This window comes from Cyprinus carpio, chromosome B10 (genome assembly GCF_018340385.1).
Source record: "Cyprinus carpio isolate SPL01 chromosome B10, ASM1834038v1, whole genome shotgun sequence".
In the NCBI taxonomy this organism is placed as follows: Eukaryota; Metazoa; Chordata; class Actinopteri; order Cypriniformes; family Cyprinidae; genus Cyprinus; species Cyprinus carpio.
The window spans coordinates 11,217,306-11,230,528 of NC_056606.1; the positions used below are offsets into that span (position 1 = coordinate 11,217,306).

The 13,223-nt window shown below is 35.6% G+C and overlaps 3 protein-coding genes across 9 annotated transcripts in view; 2 read left to right on the forward strand and 1 right to left on the reverse strand.

Annotated features, from left to right (window-relative positions):
- LOC122138691 (cell adhesion molecule 2-like) overlaps nt 1–13,223 on the reverse strand; it is a 405,589-nt gene that overhangs the window by 144,976 nt on the left and 247,390 nt on the right. The gene's annotated exons all lie outside the window — the stretch shown is intronic.
- Nucleotides 1–13,223, forward strand: part of LOC109079297 (CD209 antigen-like protein C) — a 42,057-nt gene that overhangs the window by 3,695 nt on the left and 25,139 nt on the right. The window contains exons 1-4 of one of the 3 annotated variants that reach the window (XM_042732495.1): nt 10,651–10,888; nt 12,330–12,716; nt 12,830–12,957; nt 13,075–13,181. In XM_042732495.1, coding sequence (XP_042588429.1) covers nt 10,729–10,888; nt 12,330–12,716; nt 12,830–12,957; nt 13,075–13,181 — 782 coding nt within the window. In that variant the 5' untranslated portion in view covers nt 10,651–10,728. Of the gene's footprint in view, nt 1–10,650; nt 10,889–12,329; nt 12,717–12,829; nt 12,958–13,074; nt 13,182–13,223 lie in introns of those variants that run through there. The other 2 variants (XM_042732497.1, XM_042732496.1) reach the window with 2 other exon arrangements.
- On the forward strand, nt 1,893–5,698 carry LOC109073343 (C-type lectin domain family 4 member M-like). Its single transcript, XM_042732503.1, has 5 exons — nt 1,893–2,130; nt 3,918–4,109; nt 4,936–5,081; nt 5,152–5,258; nt 5,446–5,698. Exons 1-5 carry the CDS (start codon nt 1,998–2,000, stop codon nt 5,564–5,566), a joined length of 699 nt encoding a protein of 232 aa, XP_042588437.1. The 5' UTR covers nt 1,893–1,997; the 3' UTR covers nt 5,567–5,698.

Here is a 13,223-nt window from a genome sequence, read left to right on the forward strand (position 1 = left end):
CTTTCTTTATTTGGGTGTTTCTTTCTCTTTCTTTCTTTCTTTTTCTTTCTTTCTTTCTTTCTTTCTTTCTTTCTTTCTTTTGTAAACTAAGTATAACAGTACAAAACATTCAGAATGAATGATTATCATCTAAAGCAGAGCCGTCCATTGCTGCTTCTGATGTGTCACTTTTGAAACTCAGTGTAGATCTACCCACAATTATTTTTGTATTACTGATATGCTATTATAGTTTTATAAATATTTTTAATATGATTTTATTTTTATATTCCTGTTTTCATTTCAAAACTTTCATGTCTTTGATGTGCTATTATAGTTTTAATTAACATTTTGAATTAGTTTTTATTATTCAATTTCTGTTTTAAAGTTTTGTTAATTTTGCTGTGTTTTATTTTAATGCTACAACATAAACTAAATGAAAATGAGACATGTTGTCCTAGGTTTTTTATTTATTTTTTTTTTTTTTTTTTTTTTGTTTTTTTAATTGTTATAGTCTTGATAAGGTATTGATTAGATAGTACTTAACCAGTAATTCAAGGTCTTCAGGATCAGTAGAAGTTTCCAGGCAGGTGTATCAGAGCTGAAGTCTACAGGATGGTGATGCTGCAGCAGCAAGACTGAACACTCCTGATCAAAAAGAAATACTTGTTGCCATTGTGCATCTATATTATTGACTATATTGAAAGCTTTAAATAAGTCATATACTAAGCTCTAAGTAAGTCATATGAATAGTCATAGACTTACAGTAAAAAGAGCAAAAGCTTGTCTGAGAAAAAAAATGCAGGCCTGAACAAAGGGTCACAAAAGTTTGAGGAAATATTCTTGGTGGCATAATATTGCAATTTCCGCTTGTCCCTACAAAGGATAAAAGTGGGGCAATTGATATAAACAGGGTAGACTTCACACATGTACATACTTTCTAACACTTTGGACTGATCTGCTTACAACATACATGATGCTGTTTTGCACGATACCTTTATGTTTTTTCATCATACAGGACTGTAGGGTAAAGAAAATAACCAACCATGTGTTTTCTGGAGAATCTCTAACCTGATTCCTCCTCTCATATTTGGTCTGTCTATGCTGATTTAATATGAGGAAGAACAACAGCACAGAGGTTCATTTGGGTTCATTTGACCATCTCTATCATAATCAGGAAGTTAGTCAAGAACTAACCAACCCCGCCACCACCCCCCACCCCGTTACTTGAGTCATACGTTCTTATGGTTAATGTGGCTGTCTGTCTTGTCTGCATCGGTTATTGCAACACATTAACTATTAAGTGTTGAAACATTTTGTTTTCAAATGCATACAGTATGTCAAATCTGCAAGGGAAAGACCAATGTTAACTTTTTTCTTCCAAAGCAGTAAAATACTAATTAATTACAGCCCAATAGTTCTGCCATCACAACACTGTAATTTCCATTCACACATCTTAACTACATCACATGGTGAAGGTACACCCAGGTATGAATGAATGAACAAACGAACAAGCAAACAATTAAACTTGCAACAGTTACATCTGAAGAAAATCCACCCTTTGTGCTTAAAATGACACTCACTTTGTGAAAATAAAATTATATATTATATCCTAAATCTTGAATGGCCTGAGGGTGAGTAAATTAAAAAGCAAATTTGACAGCAAATTTTCATTTTTTTTTTTTTTTCATTTTTTATGATTAAAATTGACAATTAAAATGGTCAGAATACACAGAAGAAGAAAAAATCTGCCATAAGAGTCATTTAAGGTGAATCACCTAAAGAGAGGTGACTAACAATCACCTAAGGATGACTCTAACATCCATATTGTCAAAATGAATTACATTCCTCTAAATACACAGAAAAAAAACAAAAAAAAAACAAACAAACAGCACCTGAACAAGATATCACATGACCACAGTGGTGCCTTATAAAAGCCAAAAACCAGAAGTTCAGAGTGGTCCAGTCTACTTGAAACATCAACTTCTAATAATCTCACACTTAACTCCAGCAGACTGAATATGTCTTATTATGGCAATATAAACATTTCTGGGAAACATGGGATGGAAAAAGAATATGAAGAAATTGATATCAACAGCAGAGATGTCAAGGAGTACATGGACATCCAGAGACACCGAACACCTCAAAATACAGGTACTGAGACTCATTTTATTAAAATGGCAAACGGCAGTTTAGGTTTGAACAAATCATGGTTTGCATAGCACACAAAATTGCTGAAAGCTATCATGCAAACCTGGGAGTGCACCAAGGTACTGAACCTAAGACTTCCTATATACATACATCCTACGGAGCTGGCCTGAGTTTGGTTGGCATGATTTATGTGAATGTGAAAGCAAACTCAAACTCAAGTACCTAGAGTAGAAATATGTGCCTTAATTATGACAAGATGAATGCAAATGCATGGGGCTTGAGATCAACTCTTTTATTTGACAGGACCATAACCAGAAAATTTAAAATGTCCATTAACCGGTTTATAACATTATTTTATCATTTGATTTAATATTTGAATTTTGCAGTCAACCAATCACGATTTCAAGTAGTACGGCCTATGCAAATGTGAGCTTGATACCCAACGAGTCAAACCCCTGCGCTCACTTGTAGGGTGATAGTGCATTAGAACACAGATTCACACAAGGTGTCACACCCCTGCAGCGCTTGTGTAAATGGAGAAAACAGAATAAAACTATATACATAACAAGGAATATATAGGCCTACACAAAATATATTTCACTGTAATCATTAAGAGATTAACAAAACGAAAGAAAAAAAAAAGTGCTGATTTCAGTTCATTGTGACGCGATCCAAAGTTCACGGAAAGGAAAACGAGGCAGAAAGCTGTTTTCTTTATTTTGCAAAAGCTTTACAGTTTTATTTATTTTACAGTTTTATTTATTTTGCAAAATCAATAAGAATGATGTCTTGTTTCTATCTGTATGACCAATCAGCATTTGTATAATCAGAAATTACGACGTAAAAGTTGGGAAAACAATGCAATGATCACATCAGCGCCTCACACCAATACACAACATATGTTTTTTTGCAAATGTGATATTGCACCCTGTTCATTAGCAAAATAAAATACATTTAAAGAAAGAATAAAAAATCTACATTGCTCAATTTAAATAGTCTGTAGTACAACCTGTGACCACCGCCTCACTGCTGATATAGCCTATGTAAAGGATAACGTCTTACGTTGAAAATGCATGTGAATTGCAAAGCTTATACATAATAAATAATGTTTTAGCATCTAGATATGTCGCGAATATGGAAACATTTGGATTTGTGCAGAATGAGAGAGGTAGGCTTTAGTTTCACTTTAAACTAATTTATTTTTGGCTTTATGTTTATATAGCCTAGCCTAAATACTGTTAACTTTAGAAGATTTGTTGTTGAGAGAAGGGAACTAATAGCCTAGTTGTGTTTATAACGTTTGTAAACATTTTTGCTTTACCAGTATTTTAGCCTACAGTACATTATTTCCAAATGTGACGTACAGCCTATGCAATTTATGTTTTTTTTTTTTTATATCAAAACGCAATTTTATATTATGTTGTATTGGCTATGACTAAGGCAAGATAGGCTAGCAGATCAAGAACCTCTTTATGTTTTTTATTATTATTATTATTATTATTATTATTATTATTATTATTGTATAAAGAAAAAGTAATTGTCAAAGAAAAGTATTTTTTCTACTTAAACCGGTTTCAGAACGATAATAAAACATAAATGATGCTAAAAGCTAAAATACAGATTCTACTCGGAGTGAATTGATAAAAAAATTTTAAGCACTGTTGGGAACAATCGTATTTGAATTTGGACCACAACAAATCTGTCCAGTGTGAAAGCGTCCTAACAGACATATTTTAGTCATAAGAGAGTTTAAGAAACATTTATCTTCATACATGTCATCTTCATTTCAGTGAAGGTCAGAAGCTCCAGAGCAGCTGTAGTGTGTTTGGTTCTGCTGTGTGTTCTTCAGATGACTGCAGTCATAGTGCTGTGTGTCCACATCTATACAAACAACTCAAACTGCACACAAGAGAAAGATCAGCTAACAACAGGGAAAGGAAATCTGTTGAACAAGACAGACCACCTACCAGTTTTTGGCAAAGGTACGTTTCTTCATTTTATGTAGTTTGGTTGTGGTCTCAGTAACTTTTAGTGTACACTATCTTTGAGTAAACTATCTGCAATAAGTCACAGGTGGTTGGGTGTAGAGGTCTACATAGGTCCACTTAGATCCGAAAACCAGAATATGAAAATTAAAAAAATTGCTGAAAATTTACTCAGCCTCAGGCCATCCAAGATTAATTTGTTTCTTCATCAAAACAGATTTGGAGAAACTTAGCATCACTTACTCAAACAGTGAGAAAAAATAAAATAAAATGCTAAAAAGCTGATAAAAACATCACAATAATCGACAAGTAACCCAGATGACTCCAGTTATAAACAAATCCATCATCATAAAAAAGGGGAATAAAAAAGAAAAATATGCATATGCACAGATCAAGCACTGTTTACATACAAACGAAAAAAACTAAAAAACAAACAAACAAACAAACAAAAAAACACAGTCCAAAACAGTTCTAAACAAATACGTCGATGGGTTTTGATGTGAGAGAACAACCAGGGACAGACTTTTTCCCTGAAGGAAGTGTTATTATGGCCAGTAATGAGAGTTTAAAGGTTAAAATCCCTTAACAATGGATCTGTTCCATATAAATATGCAGCATATTAATTTATGTTGATTACTTGCATGTTTTTATGAGCATTCATTCTGATGGCACCCATTCACTGTAGAGGAGCCAGATTGCTTAATTTCTCCAAATCTGTTCTGATGAAGAAACAAACTCACCTACATCTTGAACAGCCTGAGGGTAAGTAAATATTCAGCAAAATTATTATTTTTTTTTTGTGTGTGAACTATTCCTTGAACAGATCAGTGCTCTGACAACCCTAAATGGATAACATACAAGCACAGTTCCTACTACATTTCCTCTGAGTGGAAGAACTGGACTGACAGCAGACGAGACTGTTTGCAGAGAGGAGCAGATCTGGTCATCATAAACAACAAAGAGGAACAAGTGAGTGAGAGATTGTGTTTGAATCAGTGCTAAATAATGCTTGGTCTAAATGTATAATATTTCATTCTAGGAATTTATTGTCAACATGACTAGTGCAAACATTGTGTGGATTGGTCTGACTGACAGTGATAACGAAGGGGTCTGGAAGTGGGTTGATGGCAGCACGCTGACCACTAGGTGAGCAGCTTGGTCTCAATTCTCAGTCACACTGATGTGTATGAAAAAGTATAGATAATTTAAATCATAACCTCTTTTCAAGCAATATTAATGCATTCATGCATTAACTTCTAAACCTATTTATTCACTTGAGCCATATATATGACAAATAAACTTGAGCTGTTTTACTGATGATCTGTTGTTGTAGGATCTGGAATCCCAATGAGCCCAATGGCAAAGTTGGAGATGAGGACTGTGCTGTATCTCAGTATAGCTGGGCTGATTTTCCATGTAATTATACCTTTGTATGGATTTGTGAGAGGAATTAAGAGGTTTAACAAAGCTGTTACATCAAATCTGTTCATCCAAAGTAAAGCAGTAACCAAATAGATTTGCTGTAATGTGCAAAACAGTAAGAAGAGTTAGGGCTAGTGTTATTATTATTTTTAATGAATGTTTGATGCTCATTTTAATAATATTCATTGAAAAATGAGATGATATTAAAGCAAATAAAAAAATTGCACTAATTTGTCAATGCAAGCTCTTGTGTGTAATATTTCTCAATTTGTCCTTATTTTATAATCAGAGAACATGTGATTCACCATAACAACTCACTCAATCACTATATACATATACACTCACCAACGCACTTTATTAGATACCTTGTCAGTACCAGGTTGCACCCCCTTTTGCCTTCAGAACTGCCTTAATTCATCATGGCATAGATTCAATAAGGTGCTAGAAACATTCCTCAGAGATTTTGGTTAATATTGACATGACAGGATCATGCAGATTTGTCAGCTGCACATCCATGATACAAATGTCCCGTTCCAGCACATCCCAAAGGTGCTCTATTGGACTGAGATCTGGTGTTTGTGAAGGCCATTTAAGTAGTTAACTCATTGTCATGTTCAAGAAACCAGTTTAAGCTGATTAGAGCTTTTTGACATGGCATGTTATCTGGCTGAAAGTAGTATCACAAGATAGGCACATTGTGGTCATAAAGGGATTGACATGATCAGTAACAATACTTAGGTAGACTGTGGCATTTAAACAATGCTCAAAGGGGCCCAAAATATGCCAAGAAAATGACCATGCAACCTTTTTCCAATCTTCTATGGTCAAGTTTTGGTAAGCCTGTGCAAACTGTAGCCTCAGTTTCCTATACTTAGCTGACAGGAGTGGCTCCTGCTGTGGTCTTTTGCTGCTGTCTAATTAAAAGACCCCAAAATATTTTTTTTTATTTTTTTTTTTTTTTTTTTCTATCTTTGTGGGGACATTAGGACCCCAAAAAATAGTTTAAACAAGGATATGTGTATGTGTGTCTACTTTACACTCTTGATGTTTCAGAGTCTCACCCTTTCACTGAATTGTAGATGACACGCACACACACACATACAATTGCTATGGCGGCTATTTATTTATTTATTTATATTGATTTATTAGTAGTATTTTTATTTTTTATTGAACATTTTACTTTTTCAAATCAAGTACAGGTTTTTTTTTTTTTATGTGTGTACATAGCAAGTGCTGCAAAAGACACCAAGATTCATACCATTTCAATGAAGTTGCGAATTTTAGAAATTCAAAACATTGGGCCCTATCATACACCCGGCACAATGCGACGCAAGGCGCAGCCCAAGAGTGTTTTCTAGTTTCAGTCCGGCACCGTTGGCATTTTCCTGTCCAGTGCCACGTCGTTTAATTAGCAAATGCATTTGCGCCCATTTGTGCGCCCATGGGTGTGCTGGTCTAAAAAAATAGGTGTGTTCAGGCGCATTGCTGGTGCATTGCTATTTTAAGGAGCTGAAAATAGACTGCGCCATAGATCAACTCAAACCTGGTCTCTTTGTTATTTAAAGAGCGTGTTAGTATAGGCAGGTCCACAACGCGCGTACACGCTGCTTATTAAACACAGGGACACACAGCAGCACACAAACATGCCAAATATTAAAAATTAAAGGATTGCAATGCATAAGAATTTTTTGTAGGCTAATTAAATATAAAAATAACTACATGTCATAATGGATAGTCATCGCATGTATTAGAATTAGAATCTATTTGCTCGCACACGAGCAGCTCCGTTTCATCTCGGAGACGCGTTCTGTCTTTGCGCTTGCCAAATTCTGCTGTGTAAATAGTAAATCTGTCATGGCACGAGCGCAACTGGCTCTTAAAGGGAATGGAAGATGAGACTCTGATTGGTTTATTGCACGTTACGCCCAAAAAACACCCATTACTCATTAAGAGAATAGGGACAACCGTTTAGACCATGCGCCCGGGCGTGCCAACCGTTTTTCCGTTGTTAAAATAGCAAAAGTGGATTTGGACACGCCCTGAGTGCACCTGCGCTGTGCGCTTTACACTTTGCGCTTAGATCGTTAAAATAGGGCCCATTGTATTTTATAATTAAGAAACATTTATCTTCATCATATCTGTCATCTTCAGGAAGTGATTCAGTGAATATCAGAAGCTCTAGAGCAGCTGTAGTGTGTTTGGTTCTGCTGTGTGTTCTTCTGCTGACTGCAGTCATAGTGCTGTGTGTCCACATCTATACAAACAACACAAACTACACACAAGACAGATATCAGCTACTTACCAAGATCACCAACCTCTCAGAAGACAGATGAGCTACTAACCCAGATTAACAACCTCAGAGAAGAAAGAGACCAGCTACTAACTAACATGACCAAAAAGATGAGCTAATAATAAATAACGGAAATCTGTTGAACGAGAGAGACCAGATAATATATCAACTTTCAGTTCTTTGTAAAAAGGATAAGTTTCTTCATTCTGTGTTGTTTGGTTGTGGTCTCAGTAACTTGTCGTATACACTATTCTTTGAGTAAACTATCTGCTAGAAGTTACAGGTGGTTAGAGATTAGAGGTCTTCATAGGTCCACTTAGGTCCAAGAAACAAGTTTGTCTGCAGACCAGGCCCTCAAACATAAACTGACATACACTATATACAGCAGTAACATAAAATGAATGGTTTTCTTTGTGATTATAAAGTATAAAAATAAATATTGCTTTATTGCTAACAAACAGATGTGCTCTTTGTCACACATGCGCTGAATGTTCACACATCCCCTTCCGTTTAGTTCTAACTGTTGTTAAAAACAGAATACAAAAGCTCAGCCGTCGGTCTATACAGACCAAAACAGGAACAACATTCAGCATTAGCAGAATGTTCAGTTTGTAAGTTACTAAAACAATCAAACAAACAAATGCCAAACTAATGAACTAATTCAAATTAAGAAAAAATAAATAAATAAATAAATAATATATGTATGAACAATATGAACAAAAGTATGAAGTATGAACAAAAGCGAATGTGTGATGTAAAAACACAATCACAAGTTTGCCGTTTTAGCTTGTTCTTCGATCTTTCATCTTTCAGCTCTTTCATCGTGAGTCATGTTTTCGACGGGATTCATACCCAAGGATTCCGCATCCTAAATCTAATTCCGTGCCGGCTGAGCTACCGAGCAAGCTTGTTATGTCCAATACAGCAACTTCAGCATGTGGAGTGTTACAAACGGTGAAACGGCTGTTCTATTCTGTTCGGACTTTAATATCAACACTCTTATCAGCCAATCAGATTCGAGAACCAGAAAGAACTGTTGTATGCACGGCTAGCTGTCCATTAAACAGTTTTAATGCACTTTGCATCAGGTTGTTCTTGGCCTCCATGTTGTGCATTAAAATTGTTTTATGCACAGCTAGCCGTGCATTATCCTGCTTATACCATGGTCATTTGCCAGCATTGACAAGTTAAAGCTGTTAATGATATTTGCAGCGCAATATTTGACCGGAAGGGTAACAAGAATGGGAATTTTTCATCAGTTACAGCTTATTAGCTCTAGCTTCAAATCAGACACAGAGATTAAATAGTGTGGTAAGATCACATTTATTTAAATAAACTGAAGCATTTATTTGAATTAATTAGTGAATTATTTATTGAATTATTATTTGAATTAATTGTGCGTTACCTGCTTCTGCGCATCTCTCTACAAACAATGAAACTATGTTTTGTCACTTCAAATACAGTGATTTTAACACCTCGTTGCTGAGGAATATAATGTAGCGATCTAGTATCTAGACTATTTTATTAATAAAAGTCACAGGGCAGCATCGACAACAAGTTCTGTGTGTTTATATATATATATATATATATGTGTGTGTGTGTGTGTGTGTGTGTGTGTGTGTGTGTGTGTGTGTGTGTGTGTGTGTGTGTGTGTGATGTGTTTTTGTATATATGTGTGTGTGTGTGTGTGTGTGTTTTTTTAGGATTTGATACCATATGAAAGCTGGGTTCAAGCCCATGATGTGACTGAGGGTGGCTGATGGCTATGACTTTCAGGAATGGAATTTTGAGGAAAACTTGTTTAAAGTGAGATGGGTTTCACTTTCACTTCACGGGTTTAACGAGTGTCTGTCGGGGCGCTATACTGTATCATTACACTAACAGACACATTACACAAAACATTACACAAACAGACTACTGTTACCCTGAAGAGGACAGTTTTCCATTGTTTATCATGGGCATAATTTCTGAACTTTTCATTACCCCTTGTATGTTTACAGGTAGATAGCATGAATAATGTACCTAGTGGTTCATTTAGAAAAGCGAGCGCAGCGCAAATGTACGCACACCTGTGCACATAACAGACTGTCATCTGACTCCTCCTCTTTAGTAACTTCTTTAGTAAAAGAAAACTTTGCGTGCCGTAGTTTACACAGGACAGGTGGGAAATGTGCATTAATACACCTTTATTATATATGTTATGTGGTTTATTTTGATAGGTTAACTGTTTTTGTGGTGTTAAGAGAAAGCACCTCCGCAGCAAGGTGACACAGTGACAAGAGAAAGACAGTTTTCTGCCTGCTGCAATAAATTGCTATTTTTCTGCACTTAACAAGTGAATTTTGCCAAGATATTTTTAGATAAGACAGACAAGATGTTATCATCAAATCATTCATTCAAATTATATATTCAGTATTGGTTGTAAACTAGTGCACTTGATAATGTACACTATAGTTTCAGGCACCACTACAAACATTGGGTTTGAAGCTGCTGTGTTTTCTTCTAAACATTTAGCAAATGAGAACAGTTTGGTCACTCATGATGGTGATGACCTACAGAGAAATGCTTATGAACGTCCTTTAAATTCTTCAGTGTTACTATTGCTACTATACACAAGATTTGATATGATAAGATTTACACACACAATATAGTGGTAAAGTGAGACAAATTGTTTTCAGAATAATTATAGATTAAAATTAATATATTGCTAGAAATCACTAGTACTTTTTATAGATGTTTATAGATGGTTCTAAACTGAAGTGTCTGTCCCCTTTTAGTTTTCACACATTGACTACAACTTTGCTTCTCACTGGTGTTAAAAGAAGTTAAGTGCTGACTACTTAAACACATCTATACAGGAACAAGGAACTAAACAGTTTAATGTTAGACTGTTGAAGAGCAAACATGTCTGATGATATTTATGACGATGCCTTCGGGACAGAGACTGAGGGAATGGAGAGAGAGAGAATGGAGATGACCGTGGATATCTACGAGAGTGCAGATCATGTGAGAGATTATGATTTCAAGACCAAGACAAACACCCACAAACTACTTCAGCCTACAGGTTCATTTCTTTGATTAAATGTCACAGTTTGCACGCTCAGTCATTTAACATCATGTCTGTGGTGTTCAGGAAGTGATTGTGTGAAGCTTCAGAGCAGCTCCAGTGTGTTTGCTGTCTGATCTTCTGATCCTATAATAGGACTTTTAAGTTAAAGTTATAAAACTTTATATAAGATAAAGTTATAATAAGAAAATAACCAATTGTTTGCGTATTTCACAAACTTGAGTGTTCCTCATGAATGAGCATGCTCAGGAAGGCCATAAATATGATAACTAGAATGAGTTATATATTTATAACTGAACTGTATACTGACAACAATGAACACATTTGAAGTGCCGCTTACACTACAAAAATATATGGGGATATACTGGAAAATATGATGCAATATTAAATAATACATTTCCACATTACTGGAAATTAGTGCTTATATTTTTCAATATACTGCAAAATACATGGCCCATGTACGGGTGATACTTGTACATATAAAAACTATATAGCAATCAAGACAAAACTGCACTACATTTTCACATGTAGTAGCTTTATTGAAACACCAAATTAGTTAATTTCACATTGTAGAGTTAATGCATGGGTTTGCATAAAGCTGAACACATTTTATTTCATTTTATTGTTTGCATATTTACACAATTCTTATATGAAAATAGTGTGATGTATAAAGTGCTATATAACAATATATATTTCCTCATAACTGCGTGAGAACTGTATGAGAAAGAACAACAGAATGAAAGTTCATTTACTACCCTGTCGGTCATAATCAGGAAGTTGGTCAATGAACTAATGCCACAGAGTGTGAGAAGTTGAACTGGTGTTGTTTCTGAAAGCTCACAGATATCAGAAGCAAGGTCCTGAAGATACAAAGCCGCAGATGCAGAACAGACTTTACACACTGACCTCAGAACAGTCTCGTTTTACTTTTCTCAGCGACTCTGGAAATAGCATTTGGAAGAAGCCGCCATTTTAAACAAACATTCAAATAAGGAACACAGATTTTGAACACCAGTTAAGTTGAATTTGAATCCATTTTTAAGTTAACTGGTTTAAGTCAGGTGACTTTTCTCTCAACTTAGCCACTACATTTAATCATATCGCCACAACACATAAACATAATTATGCACGTTAACTGGCATGAATGAATAGGATGTCACATGCTCTTATACTTTGACATAATTTGCCCCACATTGGCCTCACCTACTGAAATCTCAAAAAGCAGACAGGCACAAAGTAGAAACACACAAAGACAGCTCCCCCCATTTACAAAACCAACAAAAACATCTCAGTCTGTGTATGACAATACAAACACTGATGGAACACAGGGGAAGGACAGAGAAGAGAACACAAACTCAGCACACAGAACAAATACAAACACACTTTCAATACTGTATGTAGAAATTCAGAAACATTTCTTCATGTCTGTCATCTTCAGGAAGTGATTCAGTGAAGAGCAGAAGCTCCAGAGCAGCTGTAGTGTGTTTGGTTCTGCTGTGTGTTCTTCTGCTGACTGCAGTCATAGTGCTGTGTGTCCACGTCTATACAAACAACACAAACTACACACAAGAGGGAGATGAGCTACTAACCAAGATCAACAACCTCACAGAAGAAGGAGACCAGCTACTAACCAAGATCACCAACCTCACAGAAGAAAGAGACCAGCTCCTAACCATGATTACTAACCTCACAGAAGAAAGAGATCAGCTACTAACCAAGATCACAAACCTCACAGAAGAAAGAGATAAGCTAATAATAAAGAATAAAAATCTGTTGAACAAGACCGACCAGCTAATAAATCAGCTTTCAATTCTTGGTAAAGATGGTAAGTTTATTCATTCTATATACTTTGGTTGTGTTCTCAGTAACTCTTAGTGTACACTATACAGTACAGTCATTGAGTAAATGGGAAAAATTACTTGACCTTGTTGTTTACAGATAAATGGTTTTACTATCAATCCAGTTTTTACTATATGTCCAATGAGACAAAGAGCTGGACTGAGAGCAGACAAGACTGTTTGAAGAAAGGAGCAGATCTGATCATCATAAACAGCAGTGAGGAACAAGTGAGTGAAAGATACTGTGTGTGTTTGTGGTGTTTAGCTGCTAAGTGAGAGATGGTCAGATGAAATGTGTATATTGTCGATTTATGATATAAACATGTGATTGGTGTATCTGTTTAGGATTTTGTTAAGAACAATACTGTTAATAGAGAATTCTGGATTGGTGTGACTGATAGTGATGTGGAGGACAGATGGAAATGGGTTGATGGCAGCACACTGACCTCTGGGTGAGAAATCACTGAACTGAATTGATTATTATCTAATAACTG

Coding starts and splice junctions, on each gene's coding strand:
- LOC109073343 (XM_042732503.1), top strand. CDS start 1,998: ATGTCTTATTATGGCAATATAAACATTTCTGGGAAACATGGGATGGAA. Junction 2,131..3,917: donor CCGAACACCTCAAAATACAG/GTACTGAGACTC, acceptor TCTTCATTTCAG/TGAAGGTCAGAAGCTCCAGA. Junction 5,259..5,445: donor GGCAGCACGCTGACCACTAG/GTGAGCAGCTTG, acceptor CTGTTGTTGTAG/GATCTGGAATCCCAATGAGC.